Genomic DNA, 26351 nt, shown 5'->3' with positions numbered 1-26351 from the left:
AAGAAAGTTTTCTCATTGTGTCACTTAAGCCTGGACTCATCTTAGAACCAACAGGCTCCTTCACACACTGACTCAGGTACTGTAAGTGTTGTACGTGTATAAACAACTTTTCTGCATAGACAGGATGAAGGACATACTGTGTAAACTAGACTTTTGTGCAGTAGATTTGATAAAAGTTGGACCTGTTGTGTAGTAGGCTGTGTACATGCGCTTCCGGCATCGCTGTACCTGATTAACGTGAACAGCGCTGAGCTCACTGGACCATGGGGTGCAGCCACATGCTGGAGCAAAAGCCCCGCACAGATGGAGGGAGAAGGAGCAGCGAACGCGGAGGTCGTGGATGGAGAGTTATTCGGGGCCAAACAGACACGACGGGACAAGACAGCGGAATGATGCGGGGGGCGGCTGCTCGCTTTTGATCCGGCTCCGCACTTCTAATTTCAGACGCGACTCAACTGGAAAAATTAACAAGGCCTGCAGATAACAGGTTGAGCCGGCTGCCAATCCACGCAAATCCGGAGCGCGGGGGCGGGTCCCTCTGCCCTCGCGAAGCACGAGGGCACAGTAGGAGCCCAGAGCAGTGCGAACAGCTGTCGCGTGCTAAGTCCGCGGTGCGCGCGTTAACCTTTCATGACTTCACTCGCTAACTGCGGGCTCCTCCTCGCCGCGTCTTGTTTCCGGAGCCACGGCGCGGACGCACGCGGCGCGGACCGTCCCGTTAGTATGTCGGTTGAGGCGCTCGCCGCCTGTGGTTTGAGCTCGGACGCTGTTCGTGGTGCTGAAAGCGGAGGCGCGATGCGGAGACGGACGCTGTGCGTGGCCGGCGTCCTGCTCGCCTGGAAACTGGGTCAGCTGCTCAGGTACGGACGGAACCGGGGGCCTCACCTGATCTCAGGTCAGGTCACAGTGTTGGCTAACTGTGTTTATGGAATGATGTCACACAGAGAACCACTCAGAAGTCTGCTTCGAGTCTGTTGTCAGGATTGTTGTTTCACCAGTGGTTTTTTGCCACCTGTTTGTGCAGAGTCAGCGTTTGCAGTGTTCTCTCTCCTTTTTAGAAGAAAAAGTCTTTATTGTGACAATTTGTTAGAATGTTTTCGGGGCCTTTGCTGTTGATCAACTTCCTGACTGATGACAGCCCGTTCTTGCATAATCAGTGTTTTTCAGGAGTTTGTCTGAATTTGGGGCTGTTTGTTGTGCAGGATTAACCAGGAGTTGTGTGGGATTAAGGCCTGTGGAGTCACCTGGTCAGAGACTCGCTTTCAGTGTTGTGTTGCTGAGTGCAGCTCAGATGTGGAAGCTGTTCTCACAGATGTTGTTGCTTCTTTTCCTGGTGGAAGGAAGCCGCTGAATGCTCTCTGCACGCTTTACTGACACTGGCGTCACCTTTTCTCCTCCTCCTGAGCCTTTTTCCCAGATGTTCCAAACAATCAGAACAGAGATTTATCAGAGATAATGGCATAATCTCAGTCTCCAGCAGATCAAAGCCTGCACCTACTGCAGAAGATGAGTCTGAGCCAGAAGAGAAGTGACACCGGTCACTTCCCTGCAGCAGATGCAGCCGTTTCTAACCAGAGTGATCTTCAGCCGCTTGTGCTACCAAATGTTTACCATGAAAGTCATCTGGCCGCTTCATGACATTGTGGAGCAGATGCAACTTGCATCATAAAACGTGAGGCAGCAGACTTCATCTGTTCCCAGAGCGTTTGGCCACAGCTGCATCTGACGGTCAGGTTCTTCTCATGCTGGAGAGACCCACGTTCAGCCACTATCCCAGTGGCTGCGTTCAAGGTGTGGGAGGAATAACATCTGGTTGACGTTAACAACAGCTGTTCGGTTGTTGGCTGATGGTCAGATTCCGACCTCGGTGCTTTGACCTGAGTCTGATTGTGGCCTCCTCTAAACACAGCCTCTCTGTAGCTGCACTGGTTCTGACCCAGGAGGCTGATTGTGTGATGCACCTGTACCTGAACTCCTTCCATCTCTGTCCTGTTTCAGCTGTCACAGAGTTGGTGCCAGTGGAGTGGACACCACTCAGAGTGGTGTAATAAATGCAAACAGTGTTTGTCTGTGAGAACACAACAGATTTGTTCTGCGATCTTCTGTCTGTCGTACCTTCTGTTGATTGATATGTACTAATGTACTAATGTTAAAACTCAGTTTAATATAAATTCCTGCTCTAAATGGAGGATTTCTATATTTTATGCGAGGCCTCCTTGTTTGGCTTGTTTGGGTAAGATTTAACATAAAAAGCAGCTAAAAAGATCAAAGGCTGAGTAAATCTTCTTAGAGGGTCATGGATGGATTCCGAGACAAACTTTAACAGGCTTACAGTCTGCTGGACCTGATCTGACTCCAGCTTGTCACTTCTGCATAATGCTTTTCTTCCTCCCACTTTTCTCTCTTTAAACTCTTGTTGCTTTATCTCCGCGTGTCACAGTCGGATTCTCTGCGGTGGTGGATTTAACTGCATCCACCGTCTGCACACTGGCGCGTGTTACACATAGAACCACTCTAACCCATGCTGCTGATCATGTACCTGATGTTTTTGGCACCAACAGGTTGATGTAGGTTTTGTACCTTTGTGGCCTAATACCTTCTCAACTGGAGCCATGTGTTCAGGAGCAGTGGGACAATGTGTTTGCTTGACTGCAGTTATTGCCTTAACGTTGTGAGAATAAATATTATAATTAAGTGTCCCATTGTTTTTAATCTGGCTTCTGCTGACACTCTGGTGGTGAGCGTTCGTCTGAGCTGTCACTGTGGACAGGTCACCAGTCCATCACTGGGCCACAACCTCACAGACACTGGGCAGCCACTAATCCAAGAGTGGGCTGTTCTACTAAAGCATCTCTGCACTGACGACCTTGTGCACAGACAGATCCTCGTCCCTTCTCATGTCTTAGCACGGGGTCAGTTTACTCCACTCTACCAACCTGTGCAGTGTTGTGTTGTGCCAACTCACCCAATTTGATTTGATTTGTTGCTTTACTTTTCATTTGTTGCTGTACTATTGTTTACTTTCCCTATGCTGTTGTAACACCAAATTTCAACACTGTGGGACTAATAAAGGCTTTCTTATTCTTATTCTTATTCTTATTCTTATTCTTATTCTTATTCTTATTCTTATTCTTATTCTTATTCTTATTCTTATTCTTATTTTTATTCTTATTCTTATTCCTCTGCTTTACCTGGCAGTGCTAATGTGATTATTGAATTTGTCTTTTTCCTTGAACATAATAACATTATGTAATACTCAGCTTTACTACAATGCTGATTAACACCAGCGGTAATTGGCAGCTACAGTGCATCTATGTAAAGGCGTGTGTGTGTGTCTGTGTGTGTGTGTGTGTGTGTGTGTGTGTGTGTGTGTGTGTGTGTGTGTGTGTGTGTGTGTGTGTGTGTGTGTGTGCGCGTGTGTGCGTGCGCGTGTGTGCGCGCGTGTGGCGTGTGTGTGTGTGTGCGTGCGCGTGTGTGCGTGCGTGTGGCGTGTGTGTGTGTGTGTGTGTGCGTGTGTGTGTGTGTGTGTGTGTGCGTGTGCACGCCCAGCGAACGCTACCACAGAACACTTGTTACTGCTGAAGGAAGCGTGTCGCTGAGCGATGCGGTGTTGGGGGGTGGAGGGGGGTGTTTGCTGGGGCACTGGTCTCCACTCGAAGTGAACATTTGGCTGTAGGCGGTAGTCAGCCCCATCCATGTCACAGCACTGGGCCAGAAAATGCCCCCTGGGGTCACTGGAACCGTGGTGTCTCTGATGGATGTGTTAGTCCAAAGGCTGATTAAAACCACAGCTGCAATAAAGTGGAACGGCCAAAGACAGTAGATAAAAGAAAAAAGGCTGGCGTGTGTGTCTGTGTGTCAATAATCCTGACATACGCTCTGTCCACACACAAAGGCAGACTCTCCACACACCATCCCATAACTGACGTCACATCGCCATGGTGGCGGTGGCCGTCTGCTTGGCTGGAATCAGCACCATCACCTCCACAGTGGAATTCCTTTGAAGGCATGTTGAGGAGCTGAGGAGGTGGTGAGATGTTACTGGTGCGTCTACCTCTTCCTGAGGCTCAGACACCGTGACCAGTGTTTGAGGTACAGTAACAGTGACACATCCTGCAGCAGACGATCACACACTCCAAAGATCTGGGTTACTGTATGTCACTGATGCTGAGTCTTCCAGTCGCACATGAGCCCTGTGTGTGTGTGTGTGTGTGTGTGTGTGTGTGTGTGTGTGTGTGTGTGTGTGTGTGTGTGTGTGTGTGTGTGTGTGTGTGTGTGTGTGTCTGCTCTGCTGATGCGCCTTTTTAAAGTAGACTGATCGCACCGACTAGCGAACCAGGTGCTTTTCTATTTGTTTCAAATGCAACTTCACAGGAGATTAGACAACACGTTTCCTTTGTAAACAGAGAGAATCCAAGACCGACTCCTGAGCGCATCAGAGGGCGGCTGTCAGTGTGGAGCAGCAGCAGTCCCTCGTCTCTAAGGGAGAGTCCTGTCAGGCACAGAAGGAACATTTCAACCCATGTATCTGTATCTTATCCTTTCAGACGTGACCCTGGTAAATCTGGAGCTTTACCCTTCGGCTCAGCTCCTTCTTCACCACAACAATCCGTCATATTACTGCTGGTTCCATCCGCCTTCATGATCCTTCATGATCCTTAGTCTGGGCCGGGAACTCCTCTCCACATGACCAACCAACACCTACACATCAAAGGATGTCCTGTCTTTGCTGCGACCCTGTGTGTGAACTTAGTATGAATGTTACACTGGAGCTGTGTCTCAGGTTGCTGATAGTCAGTCATCCTGCCTTTGACCAGAAAGAGTGACAGATGTGGGTCCTCCTGGTGGGAAGTCAGGTCTGTTCTGTCAGGCTGAGCCCGTCACTGTGGTTGCTTCCTGGGGGTCATCAGGCATCTGGTGGGATTGGCCTTACTCCATTCAGGAATGGTGAGATAGGACTTAAATGCAGGATAGACGTTAACACTGGTGTAAGAGACGATTTATCACTTCACTTTTATATCTCTCTGGTTTTTGAGAATGAGGAGCTCTTTATTTAATATTTTTAATATTTTTTTAATAACCATACATCTTTTACTCATCCTACAGTTAAATATCTACAAACCTATGCAGCTATGACATGTCATATCAAGATGATGGTCTGGACACATTAAACCCAGTGCAATGCCCAGATCCTCTTCACTGGGGATGAGAATGTTACCCAGTAGGTGAATACGTTTCTTAATACGACTTTGAGTCCAGCCAGAGCCGTATATCACACATTTCACCCAGTAATGCGGAGTTAAAGTTGAGGGGCTGTTGCTTGGCGTGGCTCAGGCCGTTACATAATGAAGGGATAACGCGAGGTCTTAGGCGCTCTCAGAGTGGCCAGATGCAAAGGGCCTCTTTTCTCTGTCTCTTCGTGTTGGCTTCATGGGGATGTTTTGTTGCATAATCAGAGAGTTAGTTATAAATAATTCTGTCAGCACTTCAAACCACACCACTCCCAGACAGAGATGGGCTTTTAGCCTAGCTTGGTTGCAGGAGGCAGGTGATATCGTGTTTATGTGATGCTGATGCTGAATCCACTGGGACCAGATTCTGACTCTGATGCTGCTGTGGTAGTGGCGAAAACACTTGTTCTGTTCTGAATAAGAGAAAAACATCTGCAGTGTATAAATGTTAAAATCCAACATCCACGTCTTCATATAAAAGCCATGAACAAGAGGTTTGTGTCATTTTACATATGAACATCCTGCTTCATTAAAGCTCACAGATGTGTTTGTTCAACCATCTCAGGCATCTGTTGTTTGAAGCTACAGTATCTGGCAGCATCTCGTCTTTGATGTTGCTTCTTTTATTAATTCCGTTTGCTGAATGTTTTATATGAATCTATTCCAGGTCCAAGCTCAGCTCACACATTGCCAATTATAAAAGGGGAGGTGATCGATATGAGAAACCTTGTTCATGTTTAGACTCTGAGTGCCAGTGGGAAGCTACAGTGTCTGCTTTACCTGCCTCAGATATGGTAAGAACGAGCTGTAACCTCAATAAGTGGAAGTCCACAAATTCACACACTATAAACACAAACACTATAAATTGTATAAACTGCTTTGTTGCAGCAAACACAGGGGTGAGGCTTATTCCACTGAAAAAGAGGAAACATAATTTCATCTAAAACTAAAACTATGTAGAATATTATTAACTTCCTTGGATTGCTGTTGCAGGTTTGTCTAATTGTCATATAGAGAATGAGCCAAAGATCAGTCCACCCCCTCCAGTTTGCATATCAACCCCAGCTAGGAGTGGATCATACATCTGCTCCATCGCACCTACAACCACCTGGACAAGCGTGTCCTCGAGCTGGACCCCCTGCATGCTGTAGCTGAGAGGAGGATGCTGGTCAGCAGAGTACAAACATATGTGTATATATGTCTGCAGCAGTCTGTAGGAGTTGTATGTGCATACAGTCTGTACAAAGTAACTTGAATTTATAGTGTGTGTATGTGTGTATATGAGGGTATTTATGTATACATATATGTATATCTATACATATATAAAGATATGTATGTATATCTATACATATATACAGATATGTATCTATATCTATACATATATACAGATATGTATGTATATCTATACATATATCTATACATACATTTCATGTCTGTCCTGATAATACTTTTTTGCTATTTTCAATCTTCCCTTTGATACTATGTGAAAGCCGGTTTAAAGGACAGAGAAGTTAATGGAGGAGAAATGTGATCTCTCTTCTTGAGTCCCATCAGACTCTTTTGAATGAACTGAAGGCTTTTAAAATAGTAAGGAGTGAGTAAGGAGTTAAAGTGATCCAGCCTGGAGGGAACTAATGTTGAAGTCATGTTTCAGCATCACACCAGGATGCTACTAAATGATTTAATATTTAATAATTGTTCATGTCATCCACAGTAAGTTTGAATTTTGACTAGTTGATCTATTTAAGACATATACAACTGAGTGTTATCTGCAGAGCAATAAAAATGTATAAATTTAAAAATGTATAGAATTTCTAATAATATCACTTAAAGGAGACTGAACAGTATTGGACCAAGCACAGAACCCTGTGGTACCCCAAAGATAATGGATATGGGAGGATTTGTCGTTAACATTAACAACTAGAATGTGTTCAACAAATATTATTTAACCCATCCAGTGCTGTTCTTTTATTTGAGATGCTATGTTCTAGTCTCTGTAATAGAATGTGATCTATTGTATCGAATACAGCACAAAGATCTACGAAGACGAGGACAGAAGCTAAAAGAAGATCATTAATGACTAACCTGTTTCTGTGCAATGGTGGGTCTAATCTTTTGTACAGGTTATTCCCACCCAGGTGGGCTCATAGTTTGAGATAAAGGGTAGATGGATCTTGGCCTGTACTGTAGTCGTCTGTGAACGTGAAGTCATATGTACATTGTGAGCAGTTTCAGTGCCATAGTCCTAATCTGATCTAGATGTTTACTTCTTCTAGAAGATAGACAATTATTTTTGGCCTTGTGTAGAAGCAACAATGTTCCGCTGTTGGTGGTAACAAGCAGCAGAACATAACATCTAGCACACGCCGCTCTCTTTACGTGGCCTAGTTTGTAAGAAAGACAGTGGTTCTAGATTAAAAACCGCTCCATTATTTAGGAGGTCTGGATGCTGTGCTGCGTCTTTCTACATCACTTCTTAGTGGTCTGCCATGTTTAAAAGGAGCAAAGTAGAAGAGACCAGAGATTGCAGGAAAGCGAAAGAATGGAGGGAGTGGGAACAAGCTGCTTGGCCTGTTCAGTGGGTTACAGCTGAATTAAGATGCTGGTGCATCAGTGTGACTCTTCATCAAGGTTCTTCTGCTGCATGTCCTGCTCAGACAAATGAATCTCATCGCTGCATCAAGTCAAACCTCTGGAAGTTTGTTCCCTCATTTTAAGATAATTATGATGCTGCCACATCAGAGCTGGGCTTTGTCCAGCTTTATGTCCTTTCTTTCTATCAACATCACACATGTAGGCTGATAATCTGGCCTCAGGAACGGGCCTGATGTGTGTGTGTCAGTTTGCAGAATATTTGATTATGTATTGAATGAAGACCTGGCAGTCGTGCTGACATTTCAGAGGAGGAAAGTTGGGGTTAGTAAATGTCCAGCTGGTGACAGAGGACCTCCACCTTCATCGTCACCCTCACCTTCATCAGTGTGATGAAGCGTGATAGCCGTAACCTGTTTCTTATACTCACCATGAGCTCAGACGTTCACCCGTCGTTCCTCAGCTGATAAACTGAAGCTCAGGGCTGAACTTTGGGAGGTTAATGATGATAGGTTGATTTAAGTTGTTAACTGACAACTTTAGCTGCATTTAGGTTTCTTTATTGCAGACTGACACATTATTTGTTGTGTGTTGATTTAATGGCAGTCTGTTCAGTCTGTTCAGTGTTTAGCAGCTCAGTGGGTTTTGGTTGTGACTTTGTTTGCTTGGTTGCTCTGACCCGTTCATGAATTCAATGTTTTTATTATTTTTTTTTATTTTAGAGGACGTTTGTCTGTTCTTGTGTAATAAGGAACCAACTCGGTTCCTGACATGTATTGATGGATCTGATGCGATATCCACAGGTTTTTTCATATGACAGATACCTCAGCGTGGAGTAGCACAGTCTGATATTATGTCAATGACATTTAGATGTTATACTGTCTGCTGGGGAAAAGTCTGGATGCTTCTAAATGCCAAGGTGAGAGAGGCTGACATTATGGGCTGTGGCTCAGCAGGACGTGGGTGTTGTGTGTCGTCTCAGTGTGCGCACATGCATACGGACACAACAGCATCAACCTTTGGCATTTACAGCGGACACACACACACACACACACACACCAACACACACACACGCACACACACACGCACACACACACACACAAACACACACACACACACACACACACAAACACACACACACACAAACACACACACACACACACCACACACACACACACACACACACACCTTCAGTATAAAGAAAGGAGGGTTGTGATGCACTGTCTTGGTGGTGGTGGACCTGGGTTCCTGGATCTGCACGTCCTTCTCTTTGCAAGGTTCCTCCACATATTTTACCTGAAGTCCAGTTATAGGAATAAAATCAAATAGAATCAGATCATTCAAGGCTGCAGCCGGTCGGCTTGTGATGTAGACACTGAAAGCACAAGGCACCAGTGAATAATCTGAATATCCTGGTTCCCGCTTAGACTGAGTTATATTCTATTTAAAGTGATTCAACATTTAGGCTAGTTTCAGGTCTGTCCTCTGGTTGTTGCTGAAGCAGGTACCCCGATGTTCTGAATAGCAAACATTCAAACTGTCATAACCATAAAAGTCAGTGCTGCGCTCTCACACACGCTGCTGTGGTAATAAGACGAGGGCTAATGGTTCCATCTATGTTTCCTGCTAGTGTGGGTCAGTGTAAGGAGGCAGACAACGCTCCCAGGACGCGTCCCGTTCCAATGTCGCCTTCTGATTTTCTGGACAAACTGATGGGGAGGACGTCTGGATACGACGCCAGGATCCGGCCCAACTTTAAAGGTACAGTCCAGCTGTCACCCCGAAACGGCTTGTTCTGATCTCACCTTGAATTTAGTCTTATAATAATCAGGAAGCATCACGAGGAGCAGCCCCATAATGAGACACATTAAAGCCCAGTTCTACTGATTCCTACCTGCAGTAGTGGATAATCACGTGTCACCAGCAGAAAAACCATGGACTTTGTTTTGCTTTACTGTGATTATACCTGCATGTTCTATTCTAATATTACTGTAGTTGCTGCCTGACAGAGGTTTTGTGTTTGTACAATATCCAAACTGTAGCATTATTGTTTTCGTGCCTCAGTAATATAAAAAACCTACCATCAGCTTGTTCATGTGTTGTACAATGGTTTGATGTTGCACAACTACAGCCCTGTTTACGAATCAGAAATCCCCATGGGACTGATTCACATGTAAAAATGAGCACTTCTCTAATTCCTCACAAGCCTTTTCATGAAGCTGCCTCCTTCCTTTGAAATGTCATGAGGTAATAATTAAGCATTAACATTAAGGCTTGTGTCTATTGTTCAGCACTTAGTGAGGCCTTAGATGATCCATTACACATCTGTACAGCTGTAAACACTGTTAAGAGGAAAACACACACAAACAACTAGTGTCTTAAGTTCTCCACATGATGTATCGGTAGATCATGTCTCTTGTTCTTGTCTTCAGGTCCTCCGGTCAACGTCTCCTGCAACATTTTCATCAACAGCTTCGGGTCCATTGCTGAAACCACCATGGTAAATATCAAAGACTGAGTCCAATAATACGAACTGCTTGAGAGTTTAGAATAATTTGCAAGATAAAGAAAGAGAAGCTCCAAAGGTTGAGCAGACAGGAAGTCAGGCTGACAAGTAGAGAATGACAGAGGGAGACGGCAGAGACAGAATCAGAGGAGACAGACAGGCAGACAGGAATAGCAGATGTGCACTGAAGACGTTTAGTCAGTGTGACAGCAAAGACATTAAAATGACATGAGGTGAGGCTGCACACGAGCCGCTTGGTCAATCTATGCGACGCAGACACGACCACACACTGCTCCCAGGCCTATGTGGTTAATGGAGGAGGAATGGAGCTAGTGTGGAGTGGAGCTAACGGCCCAACCTCCAGATAAAGCAGTGTTTTACCGCCACGTGACGCTCGCTCCATCAGCTGCAGAGACGTCCCACAAACTGTTAGTGTTAGAGTTTGTGTTTAAGAGACGTCAGTGTGATGCAAAGAGGAGGTAAAGTCTCCACTAACTGATGTGTGAAGCATCAATTACATGCTCCAGTATTTTCCTACTTACCTCATGAATGTTGGTAAATGATCCATTCATGCTACAAGGAGCGTCAGTGTTTGGCTCATCTGGATGCTCTCACACTGGTGGACAACAATAACTGGACTGATCAAGTTCATCCTGTGTTCGGCACCACGGACGGATCAAATGAGTCAGAGGTGCAGCTTCTTAGAGCAGTGACTGAGTCTCAAACCCACTGAGCTCCACATACATTGAGTGGACACACAGTACTGTAGCACAGGGACACGTAGAATGTGGACATACAGTGGTTGACGCAGGGCTCATTGGGATTAAGCCCATTCTCTCTGCTCACCATCTGTCTGCTCATCTACTTTCTCTCCAGCAGGCAGTGAAACAATGTCCAGTCCGATCTCCACCTGCATCCTGCTTGGTTCCGTGTTCCTCGTGTGTCTGTAGAAGCCGTTTGACAGCGTCACTCCAGCATAAAGTCATGATTTATGAAGCGCTGCAGAGGAAAGGTTTCGAGCGGAGTCTGGTGGACACGTTCACCCAGTGTCCATATGTCACTTCAGGATTAGGACCATTCTCTTCTAATCTGCACGTTCATCTACTGTGGCAGCTCCTCGCGGCCTCTAACAAACACGAGCTGCACCCGCTGTAAGAAACAGCTCATGATCCGATCAATAGGTCCCATCTCATGAAAATAGTCCAGAAGCGTCCGGTCGCTTCCTGTGACCCAGAATGAGGCTTGTCAGTGAAACACCACACAGTTGTGACACTTTCACTATTGCATAGAATGGAATCAGGTAGACACCACCCTGAGACGTGCATGATCACACCTTGGAGCAGCGAGTGTGTCTCACTCCTATTTGAAGGTACGTGCGTGGAGCACAGAGCGGCTCGTCCTTGTTAAGAGGAGCCTTGTGGGGGCGTCCTGTGTAACCTGCACACACAGATGGCCTGCAGCGCGCACGCTGCACACGCTGCACGTTACCAGATTTACTTTATCTCTCCATCGCTCTTAATCCATGCTCTGTCTCTGTGAGCGGTGTTTACACAGAGAGGAATGATAATGCTGCAGGTCTCTACTCACAGAAACCATTCATAGTTGAACTGGGAGTTAGAACAGCCTCTACTTCCTGTAGCCACGTTCTGGTCTCCAGCTACTGAGACGCTGGGCTTTTGTCGTTGATCTAGAACTGGGTTCACCAGCTTGTTGCTGTTTTTGCTGTCATTGCATCTTTCTGATCTCGGTGGAGCTGTTGAGTTGTTGTCGCACGTGTGCTCACAGCCTGTGTCTGAGAGCCGGACCTCCAGGCTCCATGCCGCTGACATATGGTTCATGCAGTAGACATGCAGTCGGGTCATAGTGACACATACACAGAAGGGGTCCAGTGTCTGTCCATAAGGACTGGTGTGATGGACGGGTCGGTCAGAGCCAGGCGAGGATCCATGTCACTGCTCCCTCTGTGACATCACAGAGGGGGGGGGGAACCTCAATGGAAAAAACCATAGGTGTCCTTAAAGACATACATACATTCATCCAGCACTACAGAGCAGGGAGCTGGGCAAAAAGCAGATGGGTTATAGAGAGATGACAATGAAATACAACCACCTGAAACCCTGATGAGGTGACGGGGACTGGACCTTTTTTACAGCTGTTCTTATCTTTGTGTATGAATAAACAAACGTTTACTGCTGAATCCACTCCTTGTTATGTCACACTAGAGGTGCAGTAACTATACTGTCAGTGTGACGCTAGCAGAACGCGTTGGCAGCGGTTCTTATCGCTTGTCTCACCTAAACCCAGCGTCTCCCGTGTCCTCTGATTCGCCACAATCTGTGTTCTGGCTGCAGTAACCGAGGCTCTGTTGACGGTGAAGTGAAGCGGAAGAGCAGTGATGTCACTTCCAGTCAGTGAACACGGCGCGCAGACACGCCGGGCTGCCTGTTACCCTGCGTTCTGGGAGTGATACTGGGACACTGGTTTGGTACCCAGGGACCAGTTGGCGAAGCTCTGACCCCACGAGCTCGTGCTGCTTTTATTCTCACGCACTCGTGAAATGTTTGCCCAACGCTCCTCTGTCTAATGCAGAGACCCTGGATTCTGGATCATACTGGCAGCCGTTACTGGGCCAGGACCTGGTTAAGTTGGACTTCTGGTTTCCTTACCATAATGCATCTGACTAAAGCTGTGGCAGAACACGCGCCCGTAGCGGCAGTAACTCCTCTTTCATTTTGCAACGTGTGTCCTGTGATGATAATGTAGCAGACGAGCCGCTACCGGTCCAGGGGAGCAGCGGCTCTGAGCCGTCTGATTCATCCTGACGCCCGATGCCTCTGTCTGCAGGACTACCGGGTCAACATCTTCCTCCGGCAGCAGTGGAACGATCCCCGGCTGGCCTACTCCGAATACCCAGACGACTCCCTGGACCTGGACCCCTCCATGTTAGACTCCATCTGGAAACCAGACCTGTTCTTTGCCAACGAGAAGGGCGCTCACTTCCATGAAGTCACCACCGACAACAAACTGCTCCGAATATTTAAGAACGGGAACGTCCTGTACTCTATAAGGTAACGAGGGTCCAGGAGCGTGTTCAGTGGGAGGGAGCAGCGCCGTTTGAATCCTGCTCGAGTCATTTCATGCGTGTTCCATGACTTTCAGGTTGACGTTAACGCTGTCGTGTCCCATGGATCTGAAGAACTTCCCCATGGACGTGCAGACGTGCATCATGCAGCTGGAGAGCTGTGAGTCCGTTCCCATTTCTCCATTCTGGCTTGTCACTACTCGCCTAGTCCACCAGCACAGAGTCACTCACCTCTGGTCTGGTTCAAGTCCCAGTCATGCACACAAGAATCCACCAAACCACCATCCTGACTGAGCCTAAGATCATTCCAGATTAAGTGAAATTGATTCACAGACGTCTGGGTAGGTTTCATGCAGCAAACACACTGAAGACAAAACATAGTAGCAGTCAGTCCAGTCATATGGTGCTTTGTACATTATTACTTTGAAGTGGCATGAATGTAAACACCACTATACTGTGAGCACCAGTATTCCTTCACGCTCTGAGTTGATGGATGGAGACACTGTTCCCGCCAGGCCTGGTTCAACGCGACCAGAGGCCGCAGGCGCATCCTCCTCTGGTTTTATTTATCTGAGTGTCTGGAACCGGCACAAACAAGCAGCGTTTTACTACAACAGCTCATAAAACAGCGCTCCATCATGCGTTTTCTGCTTCGGCATCTTTGTGCTTCTTTTAAAATCAGAAGGATGAATTAGGGTTGTCATGGTAACAACATGGGCACTAGTCACATTTATGTGTCTGTACATTTAGTTATGAGCTACCCAGGTCATAATGTGCTGCTAGAAAACATACAACAACAATATTAAGACTTATTAGGGGTGTTTTTCCAAATCAGTGACTTTGTGTCTTCTCCTCATTTGGAAACCTTTCAGTTGGTTACACTATGAACGACCTCATCTTTGAGTGGCAGGCGAACGGGACCGGTTTCAAGTGGCCGAAGGCCTCACGCTCCCACAGTTCATCCTCAAAGATGAGTCAGACCTCAGATACTGCCACCAAGCACTACAACACAGGTAACGCACGCACGCACACACTCTGCCGTGAGCGTCACAACACGACTAACATGCACACAGGGTGAAACGGTTGCCACATTACATCAGTCACGGCCGCCGCTGCCCGGAGCAGCGTCAGCCTCCAGAGCCGCTCCAGCGCGTAGCCACGTCCCTGAGGCACACACACAACATACACATACACATGCATGGAGTGTTGGTGGTGGTGATGTGGTTACAGATAATTTTTATTAATTATAACGAGAAAAAGGACTCACTGATTGTGTCGTAATGGGACATAAATGGAGGTTTTTCATTCCATCCAATAAACCTAATACCAACTTGTTGCCTGGTTCTTATCTTATTATTTGTTTACAGATGTAATGAGGCTTTGTTCTGGTCATTAGAGCATCTCTCACCAGTTAATGACTGGCGGTAAATGAAAGTCTGCTGCCGTGTCATTAACCAGCTCAGTTAGGATCCTGTGTGATAAACAGACTTGACAAACACATGACTGAGACGTTGCTGGGTTGCAGGTAAATTCACTTGCATCGAGGTCCGGTTCCACCTGGAGCGGCAGATGGGCTACTACCTGATCCAGATGTACATCCCCTCCCTGCTCATCGTCATCCTGTCCTGGGTCTCCTTCTGGATCAACATGGACGCTGCCCCCGCCAGAGTGGCGCTGGCATCACCACTGTGCTCACCATGACGACGCAGAGCTCAGGGTCCAGGACCTCGCTGCCCAAGGTCTGTGTGTGTGTGTGTGTGTGTGTGTGTGTGTGTGTGTGTGTGTGTGTGTGTGTGTGTGTGTGTGTGTGTGTGTGTGTGTCTCCACACTCCACACTCTCTAGGGTCCGTTTTAGGAGCGTGATGCTTCTCCTGCAGACCTGGTTCCTGCACTGTTTGAATGCGTGCGGGGGAAGGTTCGCGTCATGTGACCTGATCCCGTATCAGCTGACCGGCGGCCTCCTCTCTGCTCATGGCTGGATGTTTGTGTCGGCTGCACGCGTCCTCTGGAGCGCGTGTGAGACGGAGCCTGTTGGTTTAGTATGCATGAGGGAAGCTGCGACATGGAGCGCCGCGTTACATAAACCTTATTAGCACCGCCGGCGCTCACACTGGACACGGACACCTCGGCTACATGCATGTGTATAAAGGTTTCTCGTGTTCCCAGAGCTCAACAGAGCTTTGCACTCCAGCATGTTACACGGCTCTGAATAAGTCATTGTTCAGGCGTCATCACACAAACGCGCAATTAGAGAACGACCTGACTGCTGCGTCTCTGACGTCAGCGGCGCTTTCCACGCGGGCGTCTCAAAGCCAGAGTTGAGCGACTGAGCTTCCAGTGCTCCCGTTGGCAGCCTCTGTGGCTCTGCTGGTTGTTCGCATGGGCTGAGATGCAGAAACCAAGCGACGCTGTGTGACGTCCGCTTGAAGAAGGGCACCGGAATCTCAGTGGCTCCTGCAAAAAAGCCAACATCTGCTTCGCCGCCACATCCACTCCATCCTTCAGGCTCCTGCAGAGGTCGGGACCGGGGCACGGCTGACCTTTAAAGCGGCCGGGGTCCACGGGAGGTCACTGCAGACGGAACCAGCACATCCCACTCTGACACACAGCTGGAAACCATGAGCAGCAACCTAAAAAGGAACAACAATAAAACACTGTATGAGCGGTGGATGTGCAGCTTCCAGCTGACGTGTCACAGCGTGTTCCTGCCTGCAGCGTCACGCAGTCAAAGTGCTGAACTGCACGTCTGGCTGATAATGAAATAGAGAGTCTCAAACAGGCTCTTTCCCCTTAAAACCGTGCTGCTGATTGACTGCTGTTGGCGTGTGTGCAGGTGTCCTACGTGAAGGCCATCGACATCTGGATGGCCGTGTGCCTGCCTCTTCGTCTTCTCGGCGCTGCTGGAGTACGCCGCCGTCAACTTCGTCTCGAGGCAACACAAAGAGCTGCTGCGGTTCAGACGCCACCACGGAGCAAGAAGCAAGGTACCGACGGAGGCGCGATGCTGCTCCTAGTGGCCGCGTGCGCTCCCTGCCTGAGCCCGCATGTGTGTGTCGTGTCGGTGCATGCTGCTGCCGGACGAGATGTGACAAACTGGAACCATGTTCAGGTCCAACGTATTCTGACTCCCAGCATGTTGTGTCGTGTGGTTTCGTTTACTGGTGTGCACGTGTGTGACCGCTAGACCGGCGGAGGCGCAGTTGACCCCGGGGAGCTAGCCGAGTCCCTGCGTCGCATTAACAATGACCACGGCCTCCAACCATCAGACCCTTTGTATGGATCTATGGCCAACATGTACACCAGCAACCACAGGGTAATGCACAGTGCAAACGTGTGTGTGTGTGTGTGTGTGTGTGTGTGTGTGTGTGTGTGTGTGTGTGTGTGTGTGTGTGTGTGTGTGTGTGTGTGTGTGTGTGCATGTTTCACCAGCATGACCCAACAGTGCAGTGATGATCAGTCCTCCTCCGTCTAATAATACACCCATTAAGCAAAGGACAAGCACGAGACAAATGGGTTAAAGTTGAGTCGGGCCGAACCCACACTGTGCACACACACACACACACACACACACACAGCGGCCACAGCTTGTGCTCAGCTGAGCCAGAGTTAGTCTGACGTGAAGCACATAGAGTGAACATGAATGTTTTATGCTGAGCGTAGAAATGAGCTGTTCTACTTCAGCCGTCAAAGGCCTGAGGTCTGGACAGGGGATGTTCCATCTCAAGCTGATAAGCCTCAGAACACACAGGATCAGTTCCAACACATACATCCAAGTATGTGCAGCTGTGAAGCGAGCGCTCGCTGCCTTGCTCAATAACAGTCCACCCCCTCTTTGTCTCCGCAGCAGGAAGGGGAAGTGCATGAGAGCAGGCTGACCTCCACAGCTGCCGTGACCTCCACTCCCAGCAACAGCAAGGAGCTGAAGAGCAGCTCCAACAACGTCCCCGCGGTGGGAAACACGGGCGCCGGCGCCGGAGCGGCTCCGTGCGGCGGCAAAAGCACCGAGGAGATGAGGAAGCTGTTCATCGACCGCGCCAAAAAGATCGACACCGTCTCCAGGGCCGGCTTCCCCTTGGCCTTCCTCTTCTTCAACATCTTCTACTGGGTGCTTTATAAGATCCTCCGACACGAAGACGTGCACAAGCAGTAGAGGACCCAGGCTCCCAGTTCACACACACTCTGCTCAGACTGGTTTGCATTCGTCAGCTGCGTCACAGTGTTCCTGCAAATGTGGAGAAAGAAGTAATTATGTAAAAGAACGTTTGACTCATGGAAATCCAAACCACACACAACTCTACAAGTAAATGTCATGACAACCTGCCTCATGCTGTGCTGGTTCTGGGTCGTGGACTCCCCAGAACCTGAACATCTGGCACCAGATGCTTTAACTGCTGTCGGTCCATGGACCAGACTCAGATCTGTGACGTCAACACCTTAGACTGGTTGAACAATGGTCGAGGTAACATCCCAGTAGCACTAACTCCAGCACCTGGAGCTGGAGCTCGTCAGCCTCCGCACGTCACTGCATTACTGACCCCTGGACTACGGCCCCGTCTCCACCACATCAGCGCTGGGGGTGAAACGTTCCCTTGCTGCCTCCTACATCCTTCCAGTAGCAGGAGCCATGATAAACCACACTGACCAGTAAGAAACGGAGCAGCTCGTCCCCGTTGTCGTGGAGACATGACGCTGGGACCAGGTGTGGACACGGGTCATGGATGGAGCAGAGGCCAGATGTGGGTGGAGCAGAGGCCAGATGTGGATGGAGGACATCTCCACCAGCCACAGGTCACCAGATCAGTGTCTCAAAGCAACGCTCTATTCTTTTTCTGACCCTTCACTCTGATCATGAGCAGGACCGGCCTCTGCCGTCCTTCAGGGATCCAACCAGAGCCCAGCTGTTCGCGCCCCCTTCGACGGATTGAGTGGGTGAGTGTGTGTCGGCCTCAGTGCTGATGAACCCTGAGCAGCAGGCAGCACAGTGGACATGAAGCCGTCCGTACACACCAGCGCTCTCTGTTTGTTGTCACACCGACCTTTGCACTTTGACCAATCAGTGGCTAATGTCGGTCCTGCAGCGGGTCCGGCTCAGAGTTCTGGGCCTGTTCACCAACTGGACTCGCTGCCAGGCTAATGTGCAGCCACACCTGGACCCGGTCCAGAACCAGCACGGGCCGAGTGCTGTCCAGAGCGAGCTTTTCCTCTCTGTGTGTGGATGGAGGCGTCATGTGACTGGGCTGGTGTCTGTCAGTGTTTCCTGTTAAAAGGAAGCCTCACATCACATTCACACGGTTGTAATGAAAACAGCCGCTCATCTGCGCTGCTTCTGTTCCACATTTGAGTCCGGCAGACGTCTACATGCTGTTTACGATGCTTGTGCCAAAGGGTTTGAGTCTGTGCTGCCTTCACATCCTCTGTTTTTTCTAGTGAATTTGTGTGTCTGTTTCCAGCTCAGTGAGAACACGCGTCAGAGGCCTGTACCTGTTGTTCTGTGACGAGCAGACGTCACGGACGCGAGCACATACGATCTCTCACATCTGATGAGAGTCTGGTCGTCAAGGCTGATTGAAGCTGGATTAACACACGTTGCACCCTGTGTCTGGTGTGAAACCTCGTTCACGCTACTCTTGCTTCCCCCCAGCAGAAGCTGGAAGCAGCAGACGAGCTGCTAGCGAACACACACACACACACACACACAGCACACACGCACGCACACACACACACACGACACACACCACACACACACACACACACACACACACACACACACACACACACACACAACACACACTCTCCAAAGCACCAGGACTGAGGCTTGACCTGCTGAGCTTAGTTTTGTGTTCATCAGTGTTTTTCTTGTGTTCGACCTTCACACTGTTCACACAAACATCCTGTTTGTGCATGACTGAAGCTGCAGAAGCTCGGCTCTCGGTCTCACACTGTGGTTTCTCTAATCGTGGTCGTGTTATTAGCTGTAAAGGCTGCAGCACTCACTCTGCACCGTTGTTGATCTGAGTTCTTTTACTTAAAAGAATTCCTCCCACTTGTGGACTTTATATGGTTGATTAGGTCAAAGCACTGGTTTGACTGGTTCCAGACCTTTTTTTGATGTTTTATAAAATCCTTGTGTTGTACTTTGTAATCGGCTGATGAGCGAGTGATACAAACCACAGAACCTCCATTGAACGTTAACTATGACTGGTGTACGTGCATATGCTCTGTTCTTCTGATGACTTCATTACCTCTTGGCTTCCAATAAAGTCCCTTCCTACAGCTGCCTGCTCCTGTCTTCACTAGCTGCTAATGACTTCTCCCCATTCGATGCAGTGCTGCTGCTCCAGAGACACACGGTCACACTGGACACTTGTTAGCCCGTCTAACATGTTACTAAAGGACTTCATTCTCATTGTTACTGTTATCATATCTGCCTCTTGTGTTTCTCTTTCATACATCGTGTTTCGCCAGCATCACCTGTCTCTGACATTGGGAGCGTGGGACCTCGGTGAGAACAGCTGAATCATCCTGTGCCGTGGCGTAGCTCCAGTCAAACATTATTAGATGCTGATTAATGAGTCACCAGAGGAAAAGTCTGAACCAACATCACGTCTTTGGGCTCTGAAACGAGCTTCTGTCGCGTTCGTGCACAGCGTAAACAGCGATGAGGCTGCAGGAAGCACAGCACGTGAAGCCGAGCGGTCGCTGTTTACAGCCTCCACTGAACAAGAGCTGTGAATGAGGAAGCAGCTCGTTCTGGAATCTGGGGAAGTCCCTGCTTTAGTCACCTCGAAGTGTTCAGGCGCCCATGACTAAAAAAGGCTGTTATTGCTATAATTGTGTGTTTATTCTTCTAATGAAGTTGTTTGTGCAGAAATATACTCAAGCATCCATCCAATCCAGGTAAATCAGGTCTTAATACAAAACACTGTTTGTATTTAAAAGATCTTTCACCTAAATGTTGTAAATACCACAGGAACCTGAAGAAATCCCTCCTAATGTGTCAGTGTGTTAATCAAAGGCTCATTACAGCCAGAAGAAACCTGTTTGACTGTTGATCCAAGTGTCTCAATACCCTCAAAGCAACACGCTGTTAAAAATGTGAATGGGCCAATAGAAAAATGATGACGTTATGTTCGACATCACATGGAACAGGTCCTTGTCAGAGCGACGCAGCAGAATATCAGCGTGCGGAGGCCTGAACCGTGGCTTAAATGTGTTACTGGGACCGTCTGCGTGTTGAGTGAGAGCAGCTTCACACAAGCAGCCGGACCTGCATGCGGTGGCCATTCCTAGAATGAGAAGCGAAAGAGAGACAGCAGAAGAAGAAGGTGTGAAGGAGGGGGGCGGGGGCGGGGGCGGAGGCGGGAGGGCCGGTACGACGAGCTGCATAAAACCTGTAATTACCACCCTGCGGAGCTTATTTAGCCTTTGACTGCTGCTGCTGGCGTCTCTGCGACACACATGCACTGTTTGTATAACTGATAAGGAAAGAGAGCGAGAGAGAGAGAGAGAGGGCGAGAGAGAGAGGGGGTAGAGACAGAGGGAGGGAAGAAGGAAGGGAAAACAGCTCAAGAGACTGAACCCAAAGTTTATGGTTGGACTCAGACACAGAAAGACGACCGAGGAGATGCAAACGGAGGCGCAGGGACGCGGCGGAGGAGGCCCAGTGTCTGAGGGGGAAGGTGGCTCTGGTGACCGGGGGCGCCCAGGGCATTGGGAGGGCCGTGGTCCAGTCCCTCCTGCAGAGCTCAGCCAAGGTCAGTGCTGGCTGTCAGCGACGAGCTTTTCAGTGTTGGCAGCAGAGAGGAGGAAGATGAGACGCACGTAAACGTGCTCGTGAGGAACTGCGACGCCGTGCAGCAACACTGGTGCGACCGCAGGTGTGACGGCAGGGCGGCGGTCGGGCCCCGGGGGCCGGTCCCGTGCCGGCTTAAGCCCCGTGCGTTGTCTTCCAGGTGACCGTGGTGGACCTGAACAAGAGCAGAGGGGACGAGTGCAAGGCCCAGCTGGACGCGAGTTCGGCGCCGGCAGCAGCCTCTTCGTTCAGTGCGATGTGTCCAACGCGGAGCAGCTCCGAGGTAACGCCTGCGCTTCCCTTTAGCTGCTGGGTTGCGACACAGCTTGACTTTTCACAAGAAGGTTTGAATTGTGCGCGTAGCAAATGAGGAAGTGGCTTCGAAACGCCGCCTGCCCGTTTCGGGAGCCCACTTGTGGATGTGAGAGCGGCCGATCCGGGGCCGGTCACTCAGGTGCACGGCTCCTCCACAAGCAGCTCCAGCGACATGTCGGGACAGGACCGTGTTTGTTTGACATACCTGTCCCTCGCTCGCCGTCTGCTCTGCTGATCTCCCACTGATACTGTGTGGATGAGTGTGTTTGGGTGGGAAGGAAGGAGCAGGGAGCCCGAGGTGTGTGTCAAAGCGAGTGAAAGGTCTCAGTGTGTGTCTTTGTATAGTGAATCCCTGCAGGCTCCCGGCTGAGGAATGTGTGTGTGAGAGCACGGCTGCTGGTGTGGACACACACTGTGGGTGGGACCTGAAGTCTGCACGAGGCTGCTCCGTCCCTCAAACTGACCTTTTAACCGGAGCCCCCTGAAATGCCATCAGTCCGTAAAGGTCCTGGTTCAGGCAGCGACCGCAGCTTCCCTGTCTGATCTGTGCGTCAGCGCGCGTCTGCGTGACGGACAGCTGGGCTGAGCCCGCCCCTCGCCCTCACGGCTGACACGTCGTGCCCTTTGTGCAGACGGCAACAGAACAAACCTGAGATCCTTCGACGTGATGCTGATGGTTTGTGACTGTGTGCGAGGAGGGAGGAGGTGGCACCAGCTCCACCACCTCCGCTGCCACATGCGATGAGCTCTGCGTGTTCACACGAGGTCAACTGGACGCTGAGCCTCCTTCCACCCACTCACTGCTGCTTCTCCGCCCGTCTCTCATCCATACGCCTTCCAGACCACTGTGGACCAGTTCGGAACGTCTGGACATAGTCATCAACAACGCCGGCATCAACAATGAAAAGAACTGGGAGAAGACCGTCCAAGTCAACCTGGTACGTGCGTCCTCCAGGGCCCAGATGTTTGGGTCTGTGGGCCAAATATGCTAAACACCAACAGTTACTTCACTCAAACACGAGAAGGAGCTGAGGTCAGGGGAACGGCTGGGTCAGACTGAGTCCGGACAGCAGCCAGTGGTTCTGGACCAGTGGTCACTGCTGGGTTCACGGTCCGTCATAATAATGACAAACAGGCTGCGCATTTGCCCTGACGAGTTCAGAGGAAGGAATGTAACAAAGCGCTCTCAGCAAACACACAGTCAAAACAGTCAGGTCTTAGTGGCAAGTAATCCAGAGGTTAACGACAGCATGAAGCCAAACATGAGCCAGATGTTTATTATGAGGGTGGAGTCACTGTGCTCTCTGCTCTACTGGCAGCTAATGTGTGGACGACTCAGTGCCCTGCGTTCATTTCATTTCATTTCTACAGATGCAGGAGGGAACTAATGGGAGGGAGCCTGTAAACAGCAGCATTGGGCCACTCAGATAAACCAAATAGATGCATGAAAATAAAGGCCATTCTATTCTATTCTATTCTATTCTATTCTATTCTATTCTATTCTAACCTGAGCTCAGACTCCGTCCTCCGATGCTCAGTCTTTTGGAGCTCATCGTTCAGCCAGACTGGTTTAGTTCTGAAGCAGTCCTCAGAGTGTCATCGTGACCTGTAGGTGGTGTGAGCTCAGATCACACCACGCGCATGTGAGCGTTACTGAATGCGTTAGTGGCAGATTTTTATTAGCATAGTGTAGTTATTCAACTGTAATTTATGTAGGAGAACTTCTATTACAGACACTATTTGTAAAAGGTGGTAAATATTATGACGCGTCCTGAGATTATTAGAATGAAAGTCAGTGATGACAGACTGTTTCATCTCCATTCACAGCAACATATACTTTAGAATAGACTGTGTTTGGTGTGATATGCGTGTTACAGGTAGAAAATGAGCTGCTGCTGTAGCTGCTAGAGCTGCTGTGCACTGGGACATATGGATGCACCTTTGCGACCCCTGGTGGTTAAAATGGAACTTGCATCGTGATTTTTTAACCATTGCAAGAATTAAATTTAGCTAGTGGGCGACATAGTGACACCACATCACCACCACATCATCATCATTCTGAAATGAATGTTGACCATCCTTCTCCTGTAGCTGAAGTTCAGCTCAATGTTATGTCATTTATACAACATTAAATCCCAACCAGCCTCTCCAACAGTTCTACAGTGTGTCAGTATGTCTAACTGTAGTGGGACTCAGTTGTCCTCCAGATGTGAGCAGATGTTGAACCTGTGTAGCATCGTTCTGCTTCTCAGGACCCAGGATAAAGGCTCTGTCTCCATCTGTCTCCTCCCATGTTTTAACCACAGCCTGGTTCACATGACATCACCTCAAACCAGTGATCACCGTCCTGGATGTATGACTGTGTGTTTGTGTGGTTTCCCTGTTTCACAATGAAGCCTCTCTGCCTTTCAGACCTCTGTCATACAGGGAACCTATCTGGCACTGGAACACATGAGCAAAGAGTACGGCAAGGCAGGCGGCACCATCATCAATGTGTCCTCAATGGCAGGTAACACAGTAATATGAGGCTCAGCACTGAAACCGGAACAGTTCTACTGAGAACCCAACAAACACCACTGAGCAGAACCGGCTCCGGTGGCAGCACAGACCCTGAGGATCCAGGACTGTCTGAGCAGGGCGTGTCGTAAACACTTGGTTTAACAGAGTCAGTGTAACAGATGAGGTCACCGTGAGCCCAAGCGTTCATTTTAGCAAACATCAAACAGAGCAGTGTCACAAGTTCACAGATGATTCCAATGAAAACAGCCTCTGACAGTGTGTAATGTGCAATGGACATGGAGTAACATTTGGCAGACGTTTCACATAGCTGAGCTACATTTGGATCAGTCTGCATGGAAAAAGTCACATCTGGGGATTCTCTGTGTCAGTGATAAGCAGCAGATTAATGCCTTTGGTTACACTTTACACACTGAACCACAGTGACAACGGCTCCAACTGTGCAACGCTTCGCCAGTGTCAGCGCACAAACGGCTACCTGACCTCAGGTCTGTCACTGGCCGCGTCCGCTCCTCCATCAGGCAGAGACTCTGGTTCTGCTCTGGTGGGATTTGTTGGTTTTCTCTACAGTCGTAGCTTCAACACTAAATTGAATGTGTCGGAACAGATTCATGTTTGTTCATGAAGCTTTACCACCAGCTACATGTGAAGCTTGATAATATTGGACCTGATTGTTGTGGGTTATGTTCCGGAATCACAGTCTGTGTAAATATGAAGCGTTGTAGCAGCGTTCAGTAATAATAATTCATGATGTGTTTGGCTCATCATCAGTCTCACTGGCTTGTTGTCACGGTAACCATGACAGCGTCCTTGAATTGTCCAGCTTTAAGGAACATCCACATCACGGTTCTGTGTGTGTGTGTGTGGTGTGTGTGTGTGTGTGTGTGTGTGTGGTGTGTGTGTGTGTGTGTGTGTGTGTGTGTGTGTCCATAACAAACTCTTGTTCAAATATGGTCAGAGAGCGTCATCTCCAGGCCAGAATTTGTTTGTGTATCAACTTAACACTCTCCACATTAAGTCAAACACTTGTCACCGGCTGCTCGTCCTCCCTGTTGTAGCAAATGGGAGGTTGTTGTTTGTTGTTTGTCTGCTCCTTCACACCCGTCTCCCCTGCTTTCAGCCTTCTTGCATTCCCCCCATCAGCCCGTCTACACGGCCACCAAGCACGGCGTCATCGGCTTCACCAGGGCCATAGCGGTAAGAACCCCCCCCCCCCCCCCACACACACACACACACAGCCTGCTCCCACGCCCGCGCCTCCAGGCTCACGCCTCTGTGCTGCGTTCGCAGGACGCCTCCTCGCTGGGAGACTACGGCGTCAGGATCAACGTCCTGTGCCCGGCCTTCGTGGACACGCCTCTGCTGAGCTCTGTGGAGCACGAGGACAACATGGGCAAGTTCGTCAAGTTCAAGGACGATTTCAAGCTCAGCATGAAAAAGTTTGGGGTTTTAACGTGAGTCAAGGCAAACACGTTGCTGTGTTAAAGTAATGGATGTGCTGCATTTTAAAATGGTGCCCACCACGTTTCACTATTCAAATACATGGCGGGAAATCTTGAGCCTGAGAGGACGGATCAACCTCTACTGTCAGCAGGTTTTGGACGTGTCCTGGGCTGCTTTTAAATCCAGAGTGGCTCCTGAATGATGGTCTTGCTGCTGAACACACAGGGTTTGTTACATGGGTTTATACTGTGTGCTCCTGTTTAACCCCGGTTCTGTTGTTTAGAGGGGTCTTGGCTGGCAGAACATGCTTTATCTTATTTGGATCAGGCCGGGGCGGGAATAAACCTCAGTAGAACCGTTGACCAAATGTGTTCCAGGTCCCTGCATCAGTGTTTAAGTAGGAGGAAGGAAGCAGGTCGCTGCCAGCCGGGGGACTTCCTCCCCCCACCTCACAGGCTCACGCTACTCTTGCTTCCCCGCAGGCCGGCGCTGGTCGCTGAGGGCATGATGAGGCTGATCATGGACCCCAGCCTGAACGGAGCCGTGATGAAGATCACCTGCTCCAAGGGGATCCACTTCCACACCTACGAACCCATGTCTGCATGAGCCGGGCCGCGTCTGGCTGCTACCAGTTCACTGTGTCAGAGATATAATAAGTTAATAGTGATGTTAAATATATGATGATGATAGTGTGGTAATAAACATGTAGCTGTGTCTCACTCAGGGTCTGCTTTTCATTCACCGGCTGCTTCAAACAGAGAAACACTGAGCTGTGGAGGTTTGATGAGTCCGGCTTATTAACCCCTGAAGCTCCAGCAGTGGAAGACGTGCTCATTAAAAGCAGGACCACGTCCCAGTGTGAAGGTTCAGGTC

General features: G+C 49.0%; 1 protein-coding gene, 1 long non-coding RNA gene and 1 pseudogene across 3 annotated transcripts; 2 read left to right on the top strand and 1 right to left on the bottom strand.

Moving 5' to 3' along the window:
• Positions 1-283: 283 nt before the first annotated feature.
• Positions 284-19129, top strand: LOC114851604 (glycine receptor subunit alpha-3-like; annotated as a pseudogene).
• On the bottom strand, positions 14631-16372 carry LOC129604441 (uncharacterized). Its single transcript, XR_008695292.1, has 2 exons — positions 16254-16372; positions 14631-16041 (listed from the first exon to the last, which is right to left on the bottom strand). It is a non-coding gene; the product is annotated as an uncharacterized LOC129604441 (long non-coding RNA).
• Positions 19130-20841: 1712 nt separating the features above from the next.
• Positions 20842-26197, top strand: hpgd (15-hydroxyprostaglandin dehydrogenase). Of its 2 annotated transcripts, none has more exons than XM_029143921.3 (7): positions 20842-21165; positions 21364-21486; positions 22349-22456; positions 23931-24027; positions 25156-25232; positions 25326-25489; positions 25961-26197. In XM_029143921.3, exons 2-7 carry the CDS (start codon positions 21460-21462, stop codon positions 26082-26084), a joined length of 597 nt encoding a protein of 198 aa, XP_028999754.2. In that variant the 5' UTR covers positions 20842-21165; positions 21364-21459; the 3' UTR covers positions 26085-26197. The 2 variants fall into 2 exon arrangements, with proteins under 2 accessions (XP_028999754.2, XP_055362630.1); XM_055506655.1 differs by having other exon boundaries at positions 21152-21276.
• The last annotated feature ends 154 nt before the right edge of the window (positions 26198-26351 follow it).

This window comes from Betta splendens, chromosome 1 (assembly GCF_900634795.4).
Source record: "Betta splendens chromosome 1, fBetSpl5.4, whole genome shotgun sequence".
NCBI classification, from domain to species: Eukaryota; Metazoa; Chordata; class Actinopteri; order Anabantiformes; family Osphronemidae; genus Betta; species Betta splendens.
Note: the sequence above shows the minus strand (reverse complement) of the source record. Positions and strands in the feature narration are given on the sequence as shown.

Coding starts and splice junctions, on each gene's coding strand:
- hpgd (XM_029143921.3), top strand. CDS start 21,460: ATGTGTCCAACGCGGAGCAGCTCCGAG. Junction 24,028..25,155: donor CAATGTGTCCTCAATGGCAG/GTAACACAGTAA, acceptor CCCTGCTTTCAG/CCTTCTTGCATTCCCCCCAT. Junction 25,490..25,960: donor AAAAAGTTTGGGGTTTTAAC/GTGAGTCAAGGC, acceptor GCTTCCCCGCAG/GCCGGCGCTGGTCGCTGAGG.